The sequence below is a fragment of the Manihot esculenta genome, chromosome 15 (assembly GCF_001659605.2).
Source record: "Manihot esculenta cultivar AM560-2 chromosome 15, M.esculenta_v8, whole genome shotgun sequence".
NCBI classification, from domain to species: domain Eukaryota; kingdom Viridiplantae; phylum Streptophyta; class Magnoliopsida; order Malpighiales; family Euphorbiaceae; genus Manihot; species Manihot esculenta.
Genome location: NC_035175.2, coordinates 9,837,998 through 9,862,770, shown reverse-complemented (window position 1 = coordinate 9,862,770; position 24,773 = coordinate 9,837,998). Strand labels below are relative to the sequence as shown.

General features: G+C 34.4%; 3 protein-coding genes across 9 annotated transcripts; 1 reads left to right on the top strand and 2 right to left on the bottom strand.

Annotated features, from left to right (window-relative positions):
* Positions 1 to 1,081: 1,081 nt before the first annotated feature.
* On the top strand, positions 1,082 to 8,771 carry LOC110602235 (transcription factor TCP2). Of its 4 annotated transcripts, none has more exons than XR_002485936.2 (6): positions 1,082 to 1,204; positions 1,377 to 1,422; positions 1,994 to 2,204; positions 2,817 to 4,700; positions 7,748 to 8,118; positions 8,425 to 8,771. XR_002485936.2 is itself a non-coding variant. In XM_021739700.2 (6 exons), exon 5 carries the CDS (start codon positions 3,223 to 3,225, stop codon positions 4,666 to 4,668), a length of 1,446 nt encoding a protein of 481 aa, XP_021595392.1. In that variant the 5' UTR covers positions 1,082 to 1,204; positions 1,377 to 1,422; positions 1,994 to 2,204; positions 2,338 to 2,464; positions 2,817 to 3,222; the 3' UTR covers positions 4,669 to 4,700; positions 8,425 to 8,771. The 4 variants fall into 4 exon arrangements, 3 of the variants coding, with proteins under 3 accessions (XP_021595392.1, XP_021595391.1, XP_021595393.1); XM_021739700.2 differs by lacking the exon at positions 7,748 to 8,118 and adding an exon at positions 2,338 to 2,464; XM_021739699.2 differs by lacking the exon at positions 7,748 to 8,118.
* A 3,738-nt stretch (positions 8,772 to 12,509) lies between these two features.
* LOC110601923 (F-box protein At5g46170) lies at positions 12,510 to 15,104 on the bottom strand. 3 transcript variants are annotated; one of them, XR_002485912.2, is made up of 2 exons: positions 13,443 to 15,103; positions 12,510 to 12,966 (listed from the first exon to the last, which is right to left on the bottom strand). XR_002485912.2 is itself a non-coding variant. In XM_021739328.2 (2 exons), the coding sequence occupies exon 1, from the start codon at positions 14,792 to 14,794 to the stop codon at positions 13,532 to 13,534; it is 1,263 nt and encodes a 420-aa protein (XP_021595020.1). In that variant the 5' UTR covers positions 14,795 to 15,104; the 3' UTR covers positions 12,510 to 12,966; positions 13,520 to 13,531. The 3 variants fall into 3 exon arrangements, 2 of the variants coding, with proteins under 2 accessions (XP_021595020.1, XP_021595019.1); XM_021739328.2 differs by having other exon boundaries at positions 13,520 to 15,104; XM_021739327.2 differs by having other exon boundaries at positions 12,564 to 12,966; positions 13,502 to 15,089.
* Positions 15,105 to 18,715: 3,611 nt separating this feature from the next.
* LOC110602215 (ornithine aminotransferase, mitochondrial) lies at positions 18,716 to 24,616 on the bottom strand. Of its 2 annotated transcripts, XR_002485931.2 has the most exons (11): positions 24,146 to 24,616; positions 23,847 to 23,955; positions 23,451 to 23,681; positions 21,871 to 22,030; positions 21,602 to 21,657; positions 21,055 to 21,207; positions 20,382 to 20,479; positions 20,142 to 20,222; positions 19,482 to 19,715; positions 18,907 to 19,116; positions 18,716 to 18,876 (listed from the first exon to the last, which is right to left on the bottom strand). XR_002485931.2 is itself a non-coding variant. In XM_021739677.2 (10 exons), the coding sequence occupies exons 1-10, from the start codon at positions 24,289 to 24,291 to the stop codon at positions 18,963 to 18,965; spliced, it is 1,422 nt and encodes a 473-aa protein (XP_021595369.1). In that variant the 5' UTR covers positions 24,292 to 24,616; the 3' UTR covers positions 18,716 to 18,962. The 2 variants fall into 2 exon arrangements, 1 of the variants encoding a protein (XP_021595369.1); XM_021739677.2 differs by having other exon boundaries at positions 18,716 to 19,116.
* Between the last annotated feature and the right edge of the window lie 157 nt (positions 24,617 to 24,773).

Here is a 24,773-nt window from a genome sequence, read left to right as displayed (position 1 = left end):
ACATACATATATATTGCTTAAATACCTTCATCTCTTCTCATATTCATTATGAGAATATGGAATTAAATCTATTTAAATGAAAAAAAAACCATCAATATTAATAACAATAAATCATGGTTCATGGGAAAAGCAGATAATCTGGAAACAATTGAAAACAAAAAACATGGCTGTTTAATTATATTATAATTGGAATTAATTTGGAAAAAAAAAGCAGAAAATTAAAAAGGAATAGAACTTTTAATTGTTGTTGCTATCTTTAATGGTTTAATTTAGAAACTAATTCTTCAAACAACACCTGCTTTCATAGTCAAAATATGGTTGCTTGTTTATAAATATATATAATCAATAAACTTCTTATAAAAAAAATCTTATCTATTATAAAATAAATAAATACTACAATTTCAATAAATAAATTGAGAATCAACGACTTGTGCTAAAATTATTAAATAATTTAAATTAATTACTTTTAATTAAATAAAAAATAATTTTAAAATTATTTAAATCATTTTGAATCGGACTGTTATAAACAGTATTAGAGTTACACTGATTTAGAAAAATTATATAGATATAATGGATATATGAAAAAAAAAATTATTTGTGTGAGACGAGATGAAACTGAACCCGAAATACTAGTAAATCACAATACTCAAAAATTCATGATTGATTTAACAATTATATTTGATTCAGTTGCGATAAGTATATTATAAATTAAAAAAAAGAATATGAGATTTAAATTTAGTAAATGAATTAGAAAAATTTAAATTGTATATAATAATTTAGATTACTCATTTTAATTCAAGTAAAAAAATGAGTTTAAAATAATTTGGATCAGATACGGTATCTGCCGTCTATTTAATTTAATTTAATTTAAATCTATTTAGTGTTTTAAAGCTTTGATGTTCATGTTTAAGGTAATTATATATATATTTTATATTTTTTAAACCTCATATATATATATATATATATATTGTTAAAATATTTGAAAAGCACAAGGCAGTGGCAGTGGCAGTGGCAGTGAGAGTAAATAAGTTAAGAAAGGAGGGGGAAAAGAAAAAGGAAAAGAAAAGGATATATTGAAGGGTGGGAACGGCATTGTATCTGTCATTTCCCGATAAGCCCGGTGGATTGCTCGAATGGGTAGGAAGAAGCTTCAACCTCTAAAAACTCCTGCCTTCTCTGTGCTCTCTCCACTTCAGACTTCACAGTTCAGACCCTATACCTCATCTTTTCTTATTATTTTTCTTTCTTTTTCATATATATATATATATATTCATCTTTTTTCACTATTTTGCTTCTCTACCATAGTTTCCTTCCCATTTTCCTTCATTTTGAACCCTAAATTTTCTTCTTTTTTTTGCTCTTATTGTTTCTTTTAGTTCAAGCTCTGTTCATGGTGGGCTGTTTCGGCTTTCTGTCGTAAAGGTGAGTACTAACCTGAAAAAATGGGGGAAAAAAGCTAGCTCTTTTATTTTGCATTTTCTAGCCAAGATTTTGAGATTCTTCAAGCTGCAAATTCTGGCTAAATTACACTAAAGCTTCCTTTATTCTTCTCTCCTTTTTCAAAGCACATCACTATAATTTTGCTTATCGTGTGATAGAGCTTGATATTTAACATCTGCAGCCTTTTGTTTTGGTTATTTCAAAGCAGAATTGAAGTTATAACGAAGATTGAGAAGTGTAAATTATTTAATTTTTTTCCCTTTGTTTATCTTCGTGTATTATCTTGTTTTCATGCTTTTTAGAGCTGATCTGAGATTCATTTTCCCCCTTTGTTTCTTTAATGAGCTTGTAATTGCAGGCGGAAAAACAACCATAATAATAAATAAATAAATAAATCTCTTGCATACATTCAAATGGTTTGTCTGCAGCCACTAGAAAAATTGAATTTATTCTAACAACTAAATGAGAAATGATTTTATAACTAATAGCATATAATCAAAATTGTGCATCGAAATTTATAATTTTCATTCCTAGTCGTTTTTCGGTTTTGCAGCGCAAGGATTGATCTGTGAAGCTAATTAATCTTCTTCAACGAGGGTCACAGATCTGTCACTTTTGGCTGCTTATAGACAAAGATCTTTGAGCATCCAATCGGTGAAGAAGAAAAGACCAGAAGAAGCAGGAGAAGGAAAGAAGAGAGACAAAACAATGCAGGAGAAAAATATAATCTTTTAAGACCCTGACACCTGTTGCATTGCTTCAGTGTATGCTATTTTAATTATTTAATTTTTTGTTCTCCTGAACTATATACATATATTTATTCCTTTCTTGTTGTTGGTAAATTAGAATGCTGTTTTAGTTAATGATTTTTGTCATTTATTGTCCCTGTGTTACTAGAGGTGGCCATGGCGGTGGTGGAGGTGGTGGTGTAGTTAGTGTCTGGCCGTCTGCCATTTTTAGACAGTCAAAGCTGGCGTTGAATGGAAACCAAATAATATAAAAAAGAGGGATAAAAAGAAAAAGGGTATGGCTTAGATCGGCAACTCGTACCCAATTACTGCTTCTTCTTTAGCTTTATTTTGAAGCAGAAAGCACAGATCAAGGGATCTCTCGCACCTCCACTTTCATCTCTGTGTGTATGTGTGTAAAATAAATGCACATGTAGGGGCCTGGTTTTGTGTTATTTCGTCTTTCGTTAAAGCTAATCATCTTTAGACTTTAGGTTCATCTGTAGATGTTGTACAAGCAAGTCAGATCCCAGGCTATCTATTATATCTATATGCGGGTGTGTTTAAGCAGCTGTTTAAGCCATCTGGGGCTTTTATGTATTTAGTGGAGTATTTGGTTGGTTTAACTTGGTGGGTTTTTGGTTGCAGGCTGAGGCTGCCATTACAGGCTTTCCTTTTGAGAGAGAGAGACCTCTGTGAACTGCAAAAAGCTTACACGAGTGAGAAGCTGAGAAGTGGCTTTATCTTTCCTGACTTGGACTGTGATTTATCGAATAATAAAAAAAGGTCTTTTTATCACTACACAGCCAAAGTACTCTTATGAATTATCGTCATCAATGCATAGGATACAGCAACTTCTTCTAGCCTCTTCATTTCTCTTCCTCTAGAAACCCACACCCCATATTCAGCTCTCCTTCTCTCCGTAGTACAAAAAGTGAGAAAGCTAGCTATCTAGCTAGTAGGGAAGCAAAAGCTAGAAAAAAGGAAAGCGGAGAAATTTTTGAAGGGTCTTTGTTGTTTTGAGTTCTTGTTTTGACAAAGGAATGAAAGTGCTATGGAGGTGGAGGAGATTCAGACACAACCCTGTAAGTTCTCTAGAGTTGGTAATGGCAGAAATGACAATAGCAGAATAGGCCAAAAAGGGAGCGGTGAACACCAATACCCAGATGACGAAGAAGATGGAGAGCGAAAAAGGCCTAATCTTGGCAGTGGAAGCATTAGTGGTGCCAGCGGTGCGGGTGGCGATGCCGGCAGCGCCAATCGGCTTCGTGGGTGGCACCACTCGTCACGCATAATTAGGGTTTCTAGGGCTTCCGGTGGGAAAGATCGACACAGCAAGGTATGGACCTCAAAGGGTCTAAGGGATCGAAGGGTGCGGTTATCTGTGACCACTGCAATACAATTCTACGATCTCCAAGATCGGTTAGGATATGATCAACCAAGCAAAGCTGTAGAATGGTTGATTAAAGCAGCTGCAGATGCAATAAACGAACTCCCTTCGCTCAATGGTTCTTTCCCTGACACTCCAAAGCAATTAAGCGATGAGAAAAGAACCAGTGATGGTCCTGAACGAGGTCCTGATTCAGCTGATGTGGAGCTCGAAGACCCCAATTTTAACCCGAACCAGAACCAGCGTCTTTCATTGTCTAAATCTACTTGCAGTAGCGCTTCAGACACAAGCAAGGGGTCAGGGCTCTCACTTTCCAGGTCCGATATTCGCGTTAACCGTGCTGAGGCTCGCGGGAGAGCAAGGGAAAGAGCTGCCAAGGAGAAAGAGAAAGATAAGGAATCACTCATTGCCCATCACCAGAACATGAACCCCATTTCTCAAAGCTCCACATTTACTGAGCTTTTAACAGCTGGGATTAGTAGCGTAAGAAATAACAACAGCAACAACGATGGTGCTACTACTACTAGTCCTTCTGGTTCTGAGGCTAACTTGTTTCACAACAAGGCAGTCCCGGCGAGGCAATGGCCCTTGACTCCTATGGACTACTTTGGTACGGAGCTTTTAGGGCCGTCCTCGTCGAGGACAACCCACCATCCTTCTGGGTTTTCAGGGCAAATCCAGTTGGGGAATTCAATCCCGCAAGCAATGTCAATGTCGATCCCTCCATTTCATTTCACGGGAGAGCATCACCAGGAGCAATTGCAGCATTTTCCTTTCCTTTCCGATCATTTGATCCCAGTGGCCACAACACAGTCGGGTCCCGGTGGGGACTATAATCTGAACTTCACCATCTCTTCTGGCCTAGCTGGTTTCAATAGGGGGACCCTTCAGTCCAATTCATCATCACCGTCTCTTTTGCCTCACCTACAGAGGTATTCGTCTTCTCCCTTAGACGGCTCAACAAATGTACCTTTTTTCATTGGTGCAGTTGGACCACCGCCACCACAATTGGAGCATCATCACCAACATCAGTTCCCACCACCTGGGTCGCAGCTCTGCTACGGAGATGGAAGCAGGCATTCTGACCAGAAAGGCAAAGGGAAGAACTGAAAACTGTTTGGAAACCTTCCATCTTTTTCCTGGTAAGCCAAAAATGTCCAGTCTCCATGTTTTATCTTTATTCTTCCTACTGTATAGATTAGTCCTAAATCATGTGCATTTTCTTGGCTTGCCTTTTGTTATGGATATTCATTTTCCCTGTCTTGTGCTGGTTTTTGGGTAGACGTGCATTGCATAGTAAAACTAACCATGAATTCTTTAAAGTTTTCTTTCTTGGTAATCATAAAGTAAGATAGCCATTGGGTTCATTTTCATGGGTGTTATGTATTATATTGTCTTTACATGATTCGTGCGTGGATTACAGTGAATAGGAGTCGGAAGGCTGTCTCCTTGTTTGTTCTCTTTGTGGTTCCCTTCTCCTTAACATCTGCAATCTTGGCCAGGTGTTAGTCTCTGTGACCCAACTATGTGTGTTTGGCACTGACTGGAATAATAAAGGTTTAACCTTAATGAGCTTTAGAATCCCCATTCTTTTTCGCCTGTATAATTGGGCCACATGACACTAATTCGGCGCTATGTCGGTTCTTGCAAGCTTTTAGGGTTTTAGTTGAATTGATTACATGACTCAACAAATTGCTATGCTGCTCCATGCACGTAGGCTGACCTATCAAACGTTAAAAAACATAGGAAATAGGAAAAATGAGTGTCTCAAATACAAGTTGCAATTTATACAGTAATAAATTTATACAAAATTTAATTAAAAATATAATACCTCCATCCCATAAAATACTGTTTTAGAGATTTTTTTAATTCTAAATTATTTGTCATTTTTATTCTAAAAATTTAAAAGTGTGATGTTAGATAAATATATAATACACATTTATTAAATTGGAGAAATTTTACCCCTTTCTAACGCCTAGAAAACATATATAGGAAAATCATGGCCGCATCCAACCTTCCAGTGATGTAAATTCACTTAATTGACAAACTTATGAGATTATTGCTATTCTCATTTTGGCTGTGACTAGGGCTTCTCTTGACTTCTAAAATCAATAGTAAAACAAAACAAAAGCAAGCTTCACCATTTTTTTCTCCGAAAAGGTCTAAACAAATAATTCCATTTGACACATTAATACTATGATTATGTATCAAAATTATTAATTGAATATTGAATACTGTTTGAGTATTAAAATTTATTATAATTTTTAAAGTGTGTAAATCGTAGATCAGATTGGTGTACATACCTAACAATGTCTATTTTTTTTTTAAAAAAAAGAGAAAATTAATAAAGGTACGTGCCTTGCTGAGGCATTACCCTTCTCTGAGGTAGGCAAGAAAAATAGCTACATTATGCCATGGACATAGATGAATAGCAACGGATAGGCCTAGGTTTTTAGAAATTGGTGGTGGAGGGTCGTGGCTACTTGAGAGCAACTTAGGCTGAGGAGGGAGAGGGAAAATAGTGAGAGAGAGAGAGAGAGAGAGAGAGAGACCATCAAGGGGAGAGAGAAATAGGGGACGGACACAATGAGGGTATTTTTTGAAGATTTTTTTTTCTCTTCCCTTAGACGTTAGCATTTAGTCGTTGAACTCTGAAAATTGTTTTTTTTAAGAAAATAAAAATGGAGCATTTTAGTTGCCTTTTAAACGTTGAGGATCAATTAATAGGGTTTGACATAATTGTGGTATCTTATGATAATTTATCAAATGATAAAAGAATGAAGTACATGAGTTTGAATTATATAAAAGAATTAAATACTAAAGTTAAATATGTATGAGCCTATATATACAAATATCAAATTTTCTGAAATAGTACTTCATAATATTTGTCAATTATTTATTTTTAAATGTCTCAAAATATTATTTATTTTTCTTTTTTATATTATAATTAGTGATATAAATTGATTAGTATAATTCTATTTAATTTAATTTTATTTTTATTTTATTTTTATTATTTTTCTATGATTTTATTATTTTAATAAAAATTAATATTTTTATTTTATATTGAAAATAAGTGTAATTAGAAAGTCAGTAGAAAAGGATTTATCATTTAACTAAAATAATTATCATTTATTAATTTATATAAAAAAGTTAAAGTAAAAAAAAATTATGGAATGAAAAGAGTAATTATTAAAATTTATTTAATATAAAATTTGTACTTTCCTATTTTATAATTTTTATAATTTTTTATTTTAGATTGTTTCAGAATTATTATTATTTTTTTTATATATGATTAATATATAAATTGATTAATATATAAATTGATTATCATAATTTTATTTTATTTTATTTTTAAAATGTGTATAATTAAAAAATATATATATTTAAAAAATAAAGTGAACAAATTATGAAATGAATGGAGTATTTATTTAATGCAATCAGTAACGTGTTGAAGCATAATTTTAATGACAAATACACATTTCTCTACGTACTTTATTATTATTATTATTATTTTTTTTAATCAAACTACGTACTTTATTATTAAAATAATAGTTTTTCATATACTCTTATAAAAAAAATTTATAAAAATTCAAATTCAATTAATCACTAATAATGAATTTTACCTTAATAACAATATAATAGTCATTCTAAAATTTGAAGTCATATACAAACTTAGACGATTAACTCAAAGCAGTTTTAGTGCTAAATTAAATCAAATCTGCTTTATGTTCATTTTCTTAAGATTTAGGAATAGTTTTTTTTTTTTTTTCTTTTTTCCAAGAAGATATAGGAATAGTTGAGAGACTAATCAAGCTAGATGGGACAAAAAGTTAATCATTTGATAGAATTTTGCTATCTACTACTTTTTATTGATAAAATTATTTCCTTTTGTATTAAAATGTTTTAGCTATTATATAATTCTAAATATAAAATTTTGTGTTTGAAAAAATTTGATAATTTAGGTATTGCCTTACTGTAATTAAAGAATAGAGCAATGACGTTGTTACAATGTAGGAGATCAGTAATTCAGGTAACCAACAACTAATTTCTTTTTTAAAACATAAATATTATTGCTTGCTTATTTCTGCGGGATTAAAAATTTCCACGAAGATACTCGTAGGGAATTTCTTGCTGTTTGTTTTATGTATGTTGGTTTGGCAACGTTGATTCTGATTTCATTCATTTACAGAATGAGAACTGCATCTGGATACAGCTACATATGTATAACATGGTGATGTGTTCTGGATATTCTTGTTTTAGCGTTATGGCTTCATTTTCCCTACTCTTAACTTGAAAACACACTTCGTCCCTTTGCCTAAAAAAACAAAGAGGCTTGTTAGCTGGAGACTTGGGAGATAACTTCACAGGCTTAGTTTTCCAATTTAATGGTAAATTCCTCGTCTAGAAAGTGTATGGAGTTCTTCAACCACTTTTTTGTCAATTGTTTGCCAACTTCCGCTGTCAGTAGCTGAAGATTTTGCTGCAAAAGAAGGAAGATCAGGATGACGTACTGCTGAAATTAGAGGCAACTAGGAGCTCCGTCAATGGAGCATACCATAGGTATTCAGCATAAAAACTTGTTTCCTTTGATCCCTATCAAAAGTAGGAAAGAAACGGTTGCCCTTGTGGCTTTCTTGAATAAGAAGTGTTTCACTGCTTCTAACTGTTTGATTTTTTTTATAATTTGCATTCACTGCAGACCATAGACATAAATAGCATCTACATGTTTTAGCAAGTGTCATACTGTCATTTCATGAATCTTTCATTTTATCCTACTTTGCCAATTGTGTATCCACTGCTGTGCAAACATAATTATTCATATTTGAATGCACAAATATCATCAGAATTGGTAAAATTTTGATGCAGGAAAGCAAAGATGGCAAGCCAGCATAAGCCTGGCAATGGGAGATGCAGCTTTAGCTAAAGTGTTGGTGTTGAGCTTTATCCATTTTGAAGTGGGTTCAGGTTGCATTCTCATATGTCAGGATGCATGTTATGTATGCGTGCAAAAAGCAGTCGTGTGTTTTTTTGAAATATGTAAAACAATTCGTTTGAAGTGATTCTTTTTTTCCCATTGTTAATGATCATTCTGAAATTGTCTATACCATTAGTTTGAGCTCTTGGAAGCTAATTCAGACTTAAATGCTTCTATGATCACCACCATTATTCATCTTCCCTCAACAGGAAATGACAATCTTTCATACATTTTTCAAGTTCAGTTGTAATAATTGAAAGTCTTAGATATTTAATGCCCTTGAATGCATATGTAGACATGACTTTTTTTTTTTTTAAATTAATTTATTGCTTTTAGTTATGTACAGAGACGTGGGTGGTTGCACCAGACACTTATTATGGTTGGACATGAGAGTAATCTAGAGAATAAATATCTGGATGATGTGGACATTACAAAATCAAGCACTAAGAGGATAATTAACATAGAAGGGCTTATGAATTAATTATTTTGAGTTCAGATGGGTTGTGTTCAAAAGTTCTAAAACAAATTGAATAGGTTATTTTATGTTAGATGGGTTGGGCAAATTGAGCATATATTGTAATTCAAATCTAATCCTTGAAACCAGCAGTAGATGATAATGGCATGGTTTGGGGATAAGTCAAAGCTTGTTTGCAAGCTTCAAAAGTCATTATATAACTTGAAACAAGATTAAGACAATGAAATCTCAAGTTTACCAAGTAGTTGTTGAAAGCAGGCTTTATTCAGTCTGAATATGACTATTCATTATTTACTATTGTTGCATTGGTTTATGTTGATACTATAATAGGCAGTAGCAACAAGTAGTTAATTGATCAATTCAAGGTCTGCTTACAGTCACATTTCATCTTGGACCTTGAGGTGGCTAGGTCTAGTAAGGAGATTTTGTGCCTCAGAGGAAATTTATATTAAAACTCTTAGAGGAATATGGAGTTTTGGGTGCTAAACCAAGTTCAATTTGTTTTGAAGTAAATACAAAATTGTTATATAGAATAGCAAATGCACTTCCAGGTCCTATTGTTTACAGACGGTTATAGGCAAATTATGTATATTTAGATGACTAGACCAGTATACATGTTTTCTCAGTTTATAAACAAGCCTTCATAAATATATTTGAATGCAGCTTATAAGGTGCTTCTGTGTAGGGTTTGTTTTTAGCTGCAGATTTAGAGTTGAAGATGGCTACGTACTGTGATAATGATTGGGTAGGTTGTGCAGAAACAAGGTTTTTTGGTTTGTTTTTGTGTTTTTCTTGGAAACTCTTTGATTAGCTGCAAATTTAGAGTTGATGATGGCTACATACTCTGATAATGATTGGGTAGGTTGTGTCTTTTGGCTTTGTTTTGGAAAAAGTCCGGTCCAAACTAATCCAAATAATTTTTAGATTCATTTTTTATTTGACCCAAAATAGTTAATTCAAGCTATTTAGTAATTTCGTACTAGCACGAAATACAATTTGAAATTACCAGAAAGATGTGGAAATTACCGAAAAAATGTGGAATGCATTGCAAGATGTGGGAATTACCGAAAAAATGTGGAATAAGGTGCAAGCTGGCAGCTTTCTGATTCTTACAGTTTTTGTGTTTTTCTTGAAAGTTTTTGTGTTTTTCTTGAAATTCTTTGAATAGCTGAAAGTCAAAGAACTATCTCCAGAAGCTTAGCAAAGGATGAATACAGGATCAATTTTACAGTTTTGAGTAAGTTGAACATAAGTAATATATATATTCAACTTGAGGAAGAGTATCAAGAGCTGAATTAGTTAGTCTAACTTATTTAGTTAGAGAACTATTAGTTGCTGTAAATTTGTTATAGAACACATGAGCCTTGTGATCTTTGTATATGAGCTACAGCTCAGTAACTCAGATCAATGAACTCAATTCTCTTACTCACGCCAAATTTATGACAGGAGCGTGGGAGAAACCATCATGAAAAATTTTTCACAAAATAACATGTATTGCTTTGCTTAGTGATTTTAATTATAATTTCCACTACTTCACCTATCACAACCACTGCCGGCTAATGAATAAACATGTGGGCCTTTGCTATACCATATCTGTTCCTCACATATAATTCTCCACTTGAGGCCTCTGCTTTTTAAAGGAAAAATAATAATAATAATAATAGAAAAGAATTAGATGCTAAGCCAACTGTTACATTCCCAATTATGAAAGTGATTATTTGCTGATATAAACAAAGCTACAGAGCAAGAAAAAGAAGACCAATAAAATCATATTGCACAAAGTCAAAGGTTAACCGAGTCCAGGTCTCTTCACGTGTGTTGTATCAAAGCTTGGATCTATCATGTGATCAACAGATAAAGGTAGAAGAAGAACCAGCTAATTAATTGATAAAAGAATGCACAGAAGAAAATTTATAATGCTTGTGGGTAGCAGTTGATATTAAAAAAGTCTGCAATAGATAAACAATCATACCATAGACATATCATTCTCTGTGTCTCATGTTTTATGACGTGGGGATGTACCATTTGCCTGTGGAAGTGTTCAGGTCCATAAAATATATGTGCTGCTTAAAAAAATCCATAGGTAAAGGGGAAAACAAGCTTCTAGATGAGTTCTTTATGGGCAAAAATCAGATCCTGTAGCTTCACAGGCTGTGCGACACAATTCCTTTAGTAGTGGAAGATCCTAGTAGCTATGAAGATCATTATCTTTGTAGCCACATAATGATAATTAAGCACATAATGATGGAGTTTTAGAGTGCTTGGGGCCCTCCAATAATCAAAAGGACATTAGAGATGTAATTCTCAAAGATTCAGAGGCTAAAAGCATGTTGGTCATCGGCAATTCATGGCATGCCATAGCAGCTTCATATTAATAAACTGCAACTTGTTGAACTGAAAGTGAGTGCCGTACTCTTTTTTCTTTAATAAAAAAATTGCGTAGAAATAATATACAGAGGAATGAAACAAAAAGCACTTCCTTTGTAGGCACTTTGCTGATTAAATATGCAGCTCTTTCGCTGCTCAATAAATCAAAATAATGCTGCGGTAATTTTGTTAATTCGCTAAATAGCGCGATAGTTTTGCTGGAAAAAGAGAAAATTAAACCGAATACAAGAGAAAAGATGGGACCTTTCAAGCACCTTGGTAAAATGAGAGAGAATTCCACCATCACCCTCGGTTGAAAATCAATAATAATTTAGGCAAGAGGCCAACGATGCCGGTGAATAAAGTTTCAAGGCATGTATCCCCATGGCTATGATCAATTGTTATCGTAAGTTAACAAGTGACAACCAGCAGAACTTGAATCTTCTGCTCAGCACCCGCCTTGTTTATTTTCCAGATGGGAAATCGCAGCCTGTATCTTGAAGACACAATGCTGATGAACTGCTTCCTTCACAAGAGGGAAAATACTCTGCATTTGAAACATAAACGTGCGGCCTACTCTAAAGTAGAAGAAACTGAGGCTTCTGATTCATTATCCTTATCTACGCAACATTACATGACAAAGGAACTTTTTTTCTCTTGACAGCCTGGAGAAGCCTCCATACCAGCACAATATTGCCGGAGGCCAAAACTCAAAACTTAGCTGGTGAAATGCAAAAGACCAGGGCATATAAATAGACAGCATATTGCTTTGGGAAACCAAACAGAATGATGGAAGATAAATCAGCTATCATAGCGTGGATTGTCAAGCATTGCCATGAAATCTTGATTCTTGAATCACAACTTGAGAATATTTGATAGTTCAAGTTTCAAAAAATTTCCTTGTACCATCACTAACAATCTTAAGGGTATTTCGCATCACCATTTCCTGAATAAATGGGGTATCATTCACCGCATTTCAGCTACTCTTAACTAATTCAGCAATAAGCATATTTTTCCTGTAACTCATCCACAATTATCATCATCCGAGATAAATGCAAGTTTCCATCATTGGTATGAATACGTTGGGATATTTAGCATCACACCAACTGATAAAATCCTTTTAGAAAAAGGGAATTATTGAAGAAGCCAATTAGCATTAATTTACAAAAGAGAGTGAGTGAGTGAGAGTTTCAGGGTTAATTCAAACTACATTGCTCAACTGACTTCAAAAGTGTAATATAAGCACAACATATTTATACCTACAATTTTCACATGTAGAGATTATGGATTGAAGTAAATGATAACAAACTCAAAACTCTTACAACATTCACCTAGTTGCATGTGTGCACCCTTACAAGCATATGCCTCAATATAAACAAGCAGCAGATGCATTTCAATTCTCAGTTTAAGCACATATAGCAGAATCACTGCAGTGAATAATGGACCGAGGATGGGTGTCATGGTAGCAGGACACGTTTCATCTCCATGGAGCAGCTAACCCACTTCAGGCCAAGTGCAAAGGAACGTTTCTGATTCTCCACTCTGAAAAGAAATTGCACATTCACCTTCTCCCAAAACATTCAAGCTTTCCCTGAAAAGCCATCATATATTTTTAAACCAAAAGTAATTGCTTTATGCAGGTAATTCACGAGAAATAACTAAACATTACAATCACACAACAGGCATCCAAGTGAAGTTATGCATGCGCAATCCAGAAAAGGCACATAACAAGTTTGCAGCTTTTCAGTTGAACCTTTCAATTGATAAATAATGTAATAGTATTGATTGACAAAACTTGGTTAGATTCTCCAACTTCAAATTTCTTCAATATACACAAAAATACCCATTTTTCTAAGATCAATTTGCCAACACTCATTACAAGCAGCAATTGGCATATGTAAATGGCATATACACATAAACCACCACCCCCCACCCAAACAAAAAAAAAAAAGCATACACGTATGACAAAACTGAGAAGTTGCATATGTAAGTGGCATGCTTTCGATCACCAGTCCCTAGTCAAAGTTTCTAATCACACAAGAAACAGAGAAATCAAATGCTATTAACCTCGTATGGAGTGAGCATCAAAGATCTTATAAGGTATTACTGCAGATTTGCAAAATTACCTAAGCCCCATTTGCTACCTTTTGCTACCTTCAGAATGAGTTCATCTCCAAGCAGTAAGTCCTCCTCTTAACCAGCATCCTTACGGCAGTACCATAAGGCTCTTCAAAAGCAGTAGAGACCCAAGATACATCACAGACCTCCTTCTTGGCTGTAGACTGCTCGCTCGGTTTAATAGCAACCAAAGTGGCACCTTTCAACACAACTCCATCAGGCAATTCCAAGTGGGGTGCATACCAAAGTCGCATATTTAAGGCGGGCACAAGCGTCCTCTTCGATGCAGATGAAGCTGATAGAGGCTTCACCCTCAACTCCTCCAATTGTTCCCTATTCATACACAGCACTCCTTGCCCATCAGCATCAGTCAGTACCAAGTTATCAAGAGTCTTGTGCTCTGCTATTATGGGTTGAAGCAAGTAATGCCTCGCAGAGGCAGCAATCAAGGAACTAATAGTCCACAAAACCCTCAACTTCAAGCCCCCGTTGGTGTAAAATGACTCAGGTATGCTCCCATTATCATCACCGCCGCCATTCCCACTACCACCATTGTTGTGGAAGTGGTTATTAGCATTCCCACAAGCCCCATCAGAGCCATTTTCTTGCAAGACAGGGCAACTCTTGTTATGCCCATTGTTGATGACCGAAGCAGCACCTAGAATCACACAATTATCAAGGGTAGATCCGAAATCAGCCCTCCATTTCAAAAGCACCCCATCATCAATTCCCAATTCCCCACTAGGCAACTCGATTCTTAAAAACCGAATTTCGTTAAAATTCTTCAGAACCTGAGTAGGGGAATGATGGGTAACACCGCCCTGATCCATTTGTCCATCGTCCTCGTTCCCAACGGAAAGTGAAGACGACGACACAGAGCTCGATGAGGAAGAGGGAAGAAACCCATTCCGCGTAGGGCAAGAGTTTAACATCTCTCTCCTGGGTCCAAGCAGCTGACCGAGAGCCTGGAACGGCTTAACAATGCCACAAAACACTAACCGGAAAATGGATGAGAGCCCAGAAGACGAACTAGAGGACCGAGATTTGTCAGAGGAAGAGGAAGTAGAAGGGTCATCATCGGAAATGACGCAGTCAACACGAACGACAACGTTATCTACTTGCGGGACGAGATAGTGGAAGCGGCGTGAAACGACGCAGCATCGGCCGAGCGCCTTGACATCTCCGATTTTGTTGAACACAAGCAAGAGGAGGGAATCAGGAAGGCGGTCAAAGTGGTCGATTGAAAGACACTCGGGCTCCGGGTAGATTCTGGAGGTCGGATCTGAGCGGAAGGACGTCATGTTCAGGAAATTATAGAAGAAATTTGAAAAAAAAAAACAAGGAAAAACAAAAAAAAAGAAGAGATCTGGGATTTGCAAAGAAGAAGATGAAGAAGGGCAGATCTCAAGCAAGAGAAAAGAGCCCAAATAGAGGGAACCAAAGTTTCTGAGCTACAAGAAATGGCAAGGCGCAGAGAAAGAGAGAGAGAGAGAGAGAGAGAGAGAGAGAGAGAGAGAGAGAGAGAGAGAAGGAGAAGAGGAGGAGAAGGAAGAGGAAGGCAGTGGTGGGAGGAGATAGATCCACGGTTTTGTCTTTACACGAAGAGAGAGAAAGACTGAGAGGATATTATCGTGCGCGTAAAGGAAAAGAGGAAAGGGGGGAAAAGATGCGTCCTCTTCTATTTAGAAAAAAAAAAAAAATCTAAATATTTATATTAATTTATATTTATATTTAAAATTTTAAGTTAAAATATTTTTAATTTCAAATGATTATAAATAAAGAAATTAAGTTGAATACGGTAAAATTAACTGCAAAATATAATATAACCTTTGAAATTTTATATTTTTAAAATACATTTTCTTTTAATTTAAATTTTATATTAAAAATAAATATATTATATATGACTTTATTTCATTCTTATTTTCCCATTTTCCCTCTTTCTAAAAAAACCAGAATTAAACAGAAAATTTTTGTAAAATTTAGTTTGGATTAATAAAATATTATTTTTATTATAGATAGCAAAAACTTTACTAAACAAAAAATATATACAACCGCAGAATATCAAGCTTTTTGGCCCAGCTAGTATGGCGTATGGTATCATCTTCACATTTGCGAATTAGTCTACAATTATATTTATTATATAGCTTCTCCTAAATTTATTTCTCAAAATTTCAAACAAAAATAATTTGATTCAACCAAACAAGTCGTTGATTGAATGTAAAGGAAAGTAGGAAGGGAAGTAGAGGGAGTAGGTAGGGCTAGGGCAAGGGCAAGGGCAAGGGCAAGGAGTTGTGGTTGTGATTTGATGATAATAAGGTATGGCCTTGATGTTCAAAGCCCATATTTCACCACAAATTTGCCAATTAAATTTGAGGTTCAAAGCCCATTTGTGGTCTTCGATTTTTGGATTTTCTACCAATATTGCATTTCATATTTTTAATAATAATATTTCAGGCATTAATTTAATCTTTATTAAGATTAAGATAAAAATAAATTAAATTTACTAGTGACCTCATTAATTTTAAATTACTTTATCCCTAAGGGTTTTACAAAGATAATACTCATTTAATTATTTCCATTATTATATTTCTATATATAAAAAACAATCACTTCAACAACAATGCATTTAATTATATTATGATTGCTAATTCTGTTGTCTTTTTAATGCATGTTCTTGAAGGATTAAATTAATAAATAAATTGTATCCCATATGGGTATCAAATGTCATGTGCATTAGGGTTTAAGATCCAATTAAGGAATCAAAATAATTCAATTAATTAAAATTAACACACGTTGATGCATGTGTTCTTGATTTCCGTTTTCTAGGGTTCACTTTTCAATAATTTTTTCAAGCAAATCATATGGAACATATTTACATAGTATTATTTCCGTACATTGTATATACCCAAGTACATGGCTTATGCTCTCATTTTTATTATTTTTTTTTTTCAAAAGAATATATCTGATTTTTGAATTGGTAATTTATTAAAACATGAGATATAAAGGTTTATGCATTCGTTTTTTTTATTATTATTATAAAAAAGAGAGTTTTTCTAAAAAGATACAAAGCTGAAGGCTAACTTAGAGTAATACTTTCAATTAGAAATATATAATCTTAATTTAAAAAAAAAAAAATTTATGTGAACTTCAAGAAAAGAGCCCATTCTTGGTGGAAGAAACAACCAAACTTTTTACTACGAAATTTGAATTTGAAGTTAATATATACCCTTCATTTAAAATAATTCATTTTGTAAAATAAAATTTAAATTAATTTTTATCAAATTACGCATAATTTAAATTTTTTTAAAATGACAATTTTTAAATTAAAAAAGTAAAAATTTTCATTTCAAATACAATAATTAAAAGAAAAAAAAAACTAGAAATGGATAATTCATAAGATATATTATTGGGGAGTTTTAATACTGTTGCTGCCAAAAAAACCTTATTAAATGTATTAAGCAGAATATATTAAAAATTAATTTAACATTAAATTGAATATAATATTTAAAATAATATTATTGAAAAAATTTTGTTTGTCAACTTCCTAACAACCATTCTAAAGAGGCATCAATGAAGTAGCATATATTGACAATGGTCCATCTTAAATTAGATAAATGTGGGTCCCACTTAACATAATTATTACAATTATTTTTTTTCAAAGTATAGTAAATGATGTGATGACATTTCACATGAAAGAGTGGTTAAGATACCAAGGTCTTAGGTTGTTAGTCTTAAAAGCTAAGACAGGTGAGCTGCCCTTTTACCTTTTTAGCTTTCATCATTACTGTTAAAATTTGGGAATTAATTACTCTATCTAGCATATTGAAATCCAATTTGTTTCTTAATCAAAATTAATGAAACTAAAAGAACTAATAATTAATTTTTTAAATACCCAGTCTGCTTAATTTTGACAAATTTTCTCTAACAGCTGAGCCTTAATTTTCCAGTAAACAATAATGATGTCCAGCTAGGGTTTAAATGAACATACACACTCATTATTTATTTATTTTGGTGGGCCACATTTACTATTATAATATTAATAAGATGAGCTCCTAATAAGGCAGCCTGCTCATGAGTTTTTTTTTTTTTTTACATGTAAGTATATCAAATAATAAGAAGCAGCTGTTTCGTGATATATAATTACAAAACCACAAAAAATTATTAAACAAACAACTGTAGCTCAACGGTATTAAAAGTTTCAAGTTTAAATTCCAGTTATATTAAACAGAAATCACCAAAAGTTTTTCTGAATATTGTGGCTCCTTCAATCAATATATAATAATATTTGTTTTTGTAAACAAATGAACCCATTCAAGCACACGCATGTGGCCCAGTTTTATCCCACAAGACAAGAAAAAAAATGATAAAGAATAAAGAAGGATATATTTGTTTAATTCAAAGGAAGGGGAGGAGGAGAAATTAAAGAAATAGTATTCTTCAAGGGATAAGAAACTAAAGTACCTTGGCATTCCCAATAATACCTGAATCTGATTCTGGTTGCTTAGCTATCTGCTCAAAATTCATGCCTCTTAATCTTAGTTAAAGACAAAATATCACCACCACTGCACAAAGTTATGCAAATCAACCAGCTGCTCCCATTAAGAAAGCATGTGCTGCGTGACAAACCCAGAAGAGATCACACTATCAAAATTTCAGCAATGTCCCAACTTACAGAGATGAGTTTGCCTATGTATGCACACACGTGTATGCACATGTACATACCCTTTCTCTAGGTGTACGTACATACTCATCAAGTACATGCACACACCGAAAAAAGAAAAAAAAATGGTATTACTATCTCATAGGGAATCAATTCCACTTTGTATCAGATAGGATTCTATTCCAAGCTGAAGGAAATTTAATGCACCTCAATCCCATATTTTTGCCCATTTCACCTTACCTTCCTCTTTCCACTTGCTACTGGACAGCTATTCAAGCTATGCTGCCCTCAAAAGTCAAAACCATACAGAGACGTACAACCATACAGAGAAGTACAATCTTGTTTCTTTTTTCTTTTCTGGAGGAGATTCTATATCTATCTCTTTGATTTGCCAAATATAAAAAAATAAAAAACGGTTCATTTTTCACAGATATCACGACTTAATTCTAAGTTGGACACAATAATATGGTGTAATTAGACTAGAGAGTACCTCCTATGATGTACTCGGCGTGACATGTAATTCATGAATCTAGCTCATCGATGGTTCACGAACTTGTGGATGTGGTGTGCTAGAAGAAGTGCATTATGGTAGATTACATAATGCTGTTCAAGTTCCCTCAAATAAAATAATGTCTAAAAGACAACATTCCCAGAAAACCTAGAATAGAAAAACGAGAGATAAATGCTACTGCTTTTGTTATTATTCCTCCCATCGCTGCATAATAGAAGTACAAAATGTACGCTGGGGTATAAGACAAAAGTATTGAGTGTAATCCCCTTGAAACATGCCCATCGTTTCTCATACTGTCTCAATCGCAAGAAGCATACAAATTTCTCCCACAACGGTCACATATTGTAGAACCTGGCGGAGAAGCCTTTTCAGGTTTGGCTTTCCGCATGTTCGGTAAATCATGCTCCAGAACTTCATGCAGCGCCTTTGAGCCTTCTCGCAGTTCATCCAAACTGAAAATACAACACTTATATCAAGTCATACAATTGTAGAAAAAAGATACAATTGTCAATGAGGTTTTGAATAGGTCCAAATATCCTAATCTTCAGTAGCCTAACTTGGCCTACAATATGGATTAATGGCCCAAGCATGTATAAATTGTCTGTATAAGGTTTGAATAGGTCTCAAGAATCCTATTCAAGGGCCTAAAGCGACTGCATGATATCATGGTTATTGCTCATACTGCACCAGCAAAATCCAAGCACCTTCTCACTTCAACAAGTCAGCAATTTTTGTTGATTCCTCTAGTCATTCGTGAAAAGTCATTAAGAAATGAGATTATTCATGAACAAAAATTTAAGCTTCCAATCTTCCTTACCTTATGGAGAGTGGTGGAGTTAACCGGACAATAGTATCATGTGTGGGTTTAGCAAGAATTCCTCTCTCCTTCAACTTCAGACAAATATCATAGGCAGAGACGGGGAACAAAGTCTTGCTATTGAACTCCACAGCATTGAACAAACCTCTTCCCCGAACTTCCTTAATGTAGTCTGGGAACTGCTGCTGAACCTTAAGTAGCTGATCCATAAGTTCCTTTCCCAAATTGGCGGATCTGCAGAATTGGAAAAAAAGAGAAGTCAATATATACGAGTTGTTCCAAAAAGAAAATTTTGAAAACAAAAGAGAGATGAAAATGGATAAGTAATGTCCTTTATGTCTAATGCTCTTTTTTCCATGGCATCACACTCCAGATAATTCACTAGAGGACTGGCTTCTATATTAGAACTAATATGAATACATAACATCAAAAACAGAATGAAATAAATTGAGCAAGTTGTGTTTCTCAAAATATAACACCTGATATGCACTTCAACAAACAAATCTATTGAACTTTCTTAATACCAAAATCAGGTCTGAGTTCGTACAAGCTTCTATATCCTCCAATTTTCTGATAATTTCAATTACAAAGACCAACCATTTATAAAGAATCAGTTCTTCCTCAAAAAACTTTGATATCTTTATCGAAATGATACAATACCTCTCTGCCAGCCCCTCATCTTTGATCACATCTAGTGAGGCAATGGCAACTGCACTTGCCAAAGGATTTCCCCCAAATGTGCTGAGAATAACAAACAAAACACCAGAGCTTTGTAAGAAAACCCCCCCAAAAGCAACACACTGAAGATAGTCAAAACATCAGAAAACTACAAATAACTGGCAGGGTAAAGACAGATCACAATACATACTAAAATACATGCACATAACTAGAACGACCTACCTTCCATGCTCTCCTGGTTGAATACAAAGCATTACATCTTTGTCTGCCAGCACCGCACTTACAGGTATTACTCCACCACCCAATGCTTTTCCTAGTATCTGAGCAGAACCACGGATGGAGTTGTTTTAGATATGGACTCGCACAAGAAAATTTTTTAATATAGTTGAGTTACCATAATAATTAGTGTTCATATAAAATTGGTCACTCCCAACCTAGAGACTTGCAATAAAAAATGCAGAATAATATAACACAGGTCAATGTGGAACCAATTATAGCTAGTCTTACTATATCTTGTTCTAATTCAATACCACACACTTTTGGTGCTGATAGTAGACCACATCTCCTTCATGCATGCCTGTACTGAATGTGAATAACTAACTGCTCTAAAACCAACACACAACATTTATAAAAATCAACAGCAATCAACCTGTAAACCATTTTTATGGAATAACGAGTCACCCACTGATGTAGGCAAACATGTTTTCCCCATACAGCATGGAAAGTTTACCTCATCTGAGCTAATTTGGAATTTTACCTACTGCAGACAATCATGTGTTCAATGTAGATTAAGGAACAAAATATCCTAGTTAATATAGAATGAGGAACAGAAAATATGTTCACATTGAATGCTTGGGAAACACATAAAATTAAATGGAAGACAAAAGAGCCTTACTACTACATCCGGACGAACTTGTTCCCAATCACAAGCCAGCATTTTTCCTGTACGTGCTAGGCCAGTTTGAATTTCATCAGCAATCATTAGAACATTATATTTTGAACAAAGTTGTCTTACAGCTTTCAGGTAACCATCTGGGGGAATTATAACCTACATGAAAAGAGAGAAGAGTAGTTAAGGTAGCTCCCAAGTAAACCTAAAGGTACGATTTGAGAAGCAGGAGAATTGGCTCCTCCACAAAAAATACTAGGGTTTGGGGGGAGGAGAACAAAGCAACCACTCTCCTATTCCCCAGGAATTCAAGGTTCGATAGAATGAGAATGTTATTGAAAATTTTATGTCTATAAGAACAAATTAAATTAGGCAAAACAAGTGCAGATTGAGACCATTAGGCCCCTTCAAGAATCCAGAAGATTTTATCAGACAGTTGCTGACCACTAATTTCCATTTTCAGTGATAACTTTGAAAGTGTGAATATATAGACAAGCCAAAACCATGACATGTCACATAAAAATTATTTAGTTCAGTTCCAAAAAACACATACCCCTGCCTCTCCTTGGATGGGTTCAAAAAGAAATCCAGCTATTTGATCTCCTCTTTCTGCAAGCCACAGCAGTGTGAAGTTATGAGCGTGCCTTAAACACATTCACATATCCTTCTTGCTCACAAAAATTAAAGCAATACAAATAAAGCAAAAGTGAAGATTATAACGAATTAATGATACATAGGATGGCACGCATTAGGAAGAATAAAGAACAATGCAAATGGAACAACAATCATCAAATTATTAAAAGCAATTTGGTTTATTCGCACCTTTAAAGATTTTCTCAAGCGTAACTTCATCACCAAAATCAACCTTAAGATGTCCAGGTAACAATGGTCCAAACCCTCGAGTTGCCTCATTGTCACAACTCATAGAGATGACAGCCAATGTACGGCCATGGAAGCAGCCACAACAAGAGACAATGATGGCCTGCATAGCATAGTTTGAGCAAAACATTTTTTATTTGATAAAATTGAAGAACAACAATAAGATATTCGAGGGAAGGCAATGGAAAGTAATAAACAGAATCTTAATGATTAGAGCAAGAATATATGCTGCCATCTTAAACCATGGAATCACATATTCATACACAATAATCAGGGTTTACATAATCATAAGGGAGTTGAAAAAATCATCAAACCTTAGAAAACACTAGTCTTTTTTTTTTTTTAAATCCGGAGTCCAAAGGAGAGGGGCTTCTATGTCATTTGAGCATGTGGGTTTGAATAAAGACTATTTACAGCAACAGCTGACAGATGTGTCAAATCTCTCTCTACATAGTTCTGATCTACATTGCTATGCACTAAGATCCCTTGAATCATTTTAAGATATATAAAGATTGACTAACAGGGTTAACAAAATTTTGCATTCTCTTAAACTTATAATTATTGCATGAGCTCTAGGCCATGATTAAATGCCAAAACAAAATGCATATCACAATAATTAATCTTAAATCCCACCAAAATCAAATACAATTCACTTTTAAGCACCATTAGTGAGATAGTCCTCACAGCTGTTTAATCACAGCCATTATTTGTTCAACTAACGCAATTAAACAAATTGATCTCAGTAGCAATGAATTCTAAACCCTACGTTCATCAAACAGCAACTCTGAAGTTCCTTTTTAAGTAGCTTGTGAAAAGGCATAGCCCAATTCCAAAGCACTGCACAACAATTGAAAATATAGAACTGATTTTGACCTTCAGTTATTTATTATGTATAAAGCAGCTATTCCTATGTCCCAACGTTCAAACTTACCTCCTAGCAGTTTCAAAACAAAGACTTCTACCATTGCACTAGAGAAAAGCTTTTCAATTGCTTGTACAAATTTAATTTAGTTGTATCAAACGATGAGAAACACAGACGCTTCATCATCTGTTATCTAAGTTTATTGGGCTGAACACAAAAAAAAATTTATTTGGTCAAACAAAAGCCCATTTGCTGATATGGCTTAAAAAGAAAATTTACAAGGTCAAAGTCAAACATTTGTTTTTTAGATCAATTAATAGAAGGCACACTCATAAGAATTTTGACATAGAAAATGAATTGAACCAAGTCAAACTAAAATCATTTTGTTGCTCATGATCCTTGAGGAATTTTTTAGCATATAACAAGTCCATATACCTTTCAGTTGGTTGTAGAATTCAACATAGGCACGTGAAATTTTACAAATGAAATTTTTCCTTGTCTCTCTTTCTATTTGTCAATCTCCATTTATTAACTAACATGCTTGATACTGGACAAACTGAACCAGGCACACCAAGAACAGTCTCTGCACATAATTGATATGAAGAGAAGACTGCAAAAAAAAAAAGACCGTATAATATCAAAAGGTGTTTGAAATCATTACCTCATCCTTAGGGATATTTTTCTTCTCATAACCCCACTTCCTAGCCAACTTGAGAGCAGTTTCCACACCCTCAGCTCCAGTGTTCATTGGCAGTACCATGTCATAGCCAAACATGCTTGTCAGGTGCTCTGCAAATATTGGAAATCTATCATTATAGAAGGCTCTAGAGCTCAGAGTAAGCTTCTCTGCCTGGTCTTGTAATGCTTTCATTATCTTTGGATGGCAATGTCCCTGCAAAAGGAAGCTACAAGGGTAATTCTTCTCCATCTCCAACCCATCAACCAAAAACTACGAGGCATGCATTGCATATTGCAGGAATTTGTATTCTATCATAGTGGAGAAACTGCAGAAAAACTTTCCACCTGTAGGCCATAATTGAACAGGCATAGTAATCACCTGATTAACTGCTGAATAAGCTGAAAGAAAATCTAGATATTTGTTGCCTTCAGGGTCCCATATCGAGGAACCCTTCGCCTGAGAGAACACAATAGGAACTGGATGGTAACTACGTCGAACAAAGAAAAAAGCAAGTTCAATATATTTCACCAAAAAAAAAACATATATTTAAACAAGCAATCAACTGAAAAGCGAAATCCCATAAAGTGAAAGAAGAGAAGGAATTGAGAAGTTAAGATTAATAGATAAGAATTATTTAAAATGGAACGAACAGAGGATGAAAGAAAGAGCGAGATTACTTGTGGGCGCTGAATTCATACTCCAAGCTGATGAGTTGTTGAGAAGAGGAAGGAGTGGTTCCTTCAGGAAGAGCACCATAGTTTCTCCTAGTTTCCCTGCAAACTCTGCTCAATAAACACTGGAGAGATCTCCTAGAAGACGCCATTGATGAAGATAGTGCAAGTGCCAATAGTTAGGAGGAGGAGGAGGAGGAGGAGGAGGAGGAAGAGGAGAGATGCTGTGTGAATAATTTAGATTATCTACTCTGGGAGTTGCAGTGGATTGATATATGGGCTTTTGATGTCAGTGATTTCTTTTCCTGGTTCTGCTGGAAAGAATTTGTTACTTGTGCGTTTTCCTACGAAGATGATTATCATCATTTTGTGCGGTGATGCGGATACACCTCCCAAAGCGACGTCCTAATCATCCTTCCAATTATACACTTTACCATCTTTTTATTGTTAACTAAACATAACACTTTCAAAATAAAAATAAAATAAACAGAGTAATTGAAAGAAAAAAAAATATGTCGAGTAATTTTTTTCCGTCTATCTATATAATATTAATAAGAAATATTGAATCAAAAAATTTAAATATATATTAATATATATTTATATTCAATACTTTAATTTTAAATAATCAAATCAA

Bases quoted from the DNA above. Each gene is read 5' to 3' on its own strand.
- LOC110602235 (XM_021739699.2), top strand. From the start codon at position 3,223: ATGGAGGTGGAGGAGATTCAGACACAACCCTGTAAGTTCTCTAGAGTT.
- LOC110601923 (XM_021739328.2), bottom strand. From the start codon at position 14,794: ATGACGTCCTTCCGCTCAGATCCGACCTCCAGAATCTACCCGGAGCCC.
- LOC110602215 (XM_021739677.2), bottom strand. From the start codon at position 24,291: ATGGCGTCTTCTAGGAGATCTCTCCAGTGTTTATTGAGCAGAGTTTGC. The intron at 21,658-21,870 runs GTGCGAATAAAC...TGTGGCTTGCAG, and splicing joins GCTTGAGAAAATCTTTAAAG to AAAGAGGAGATCAAATAGCT. The intron at 20,480-21,054 runs GTAAGGCTCTTT...GGTTCTGCTCAG, and splicing joins AAGTTCGTCCGGATGTAGTA to ATACTAGGAAAAGCATTGGG.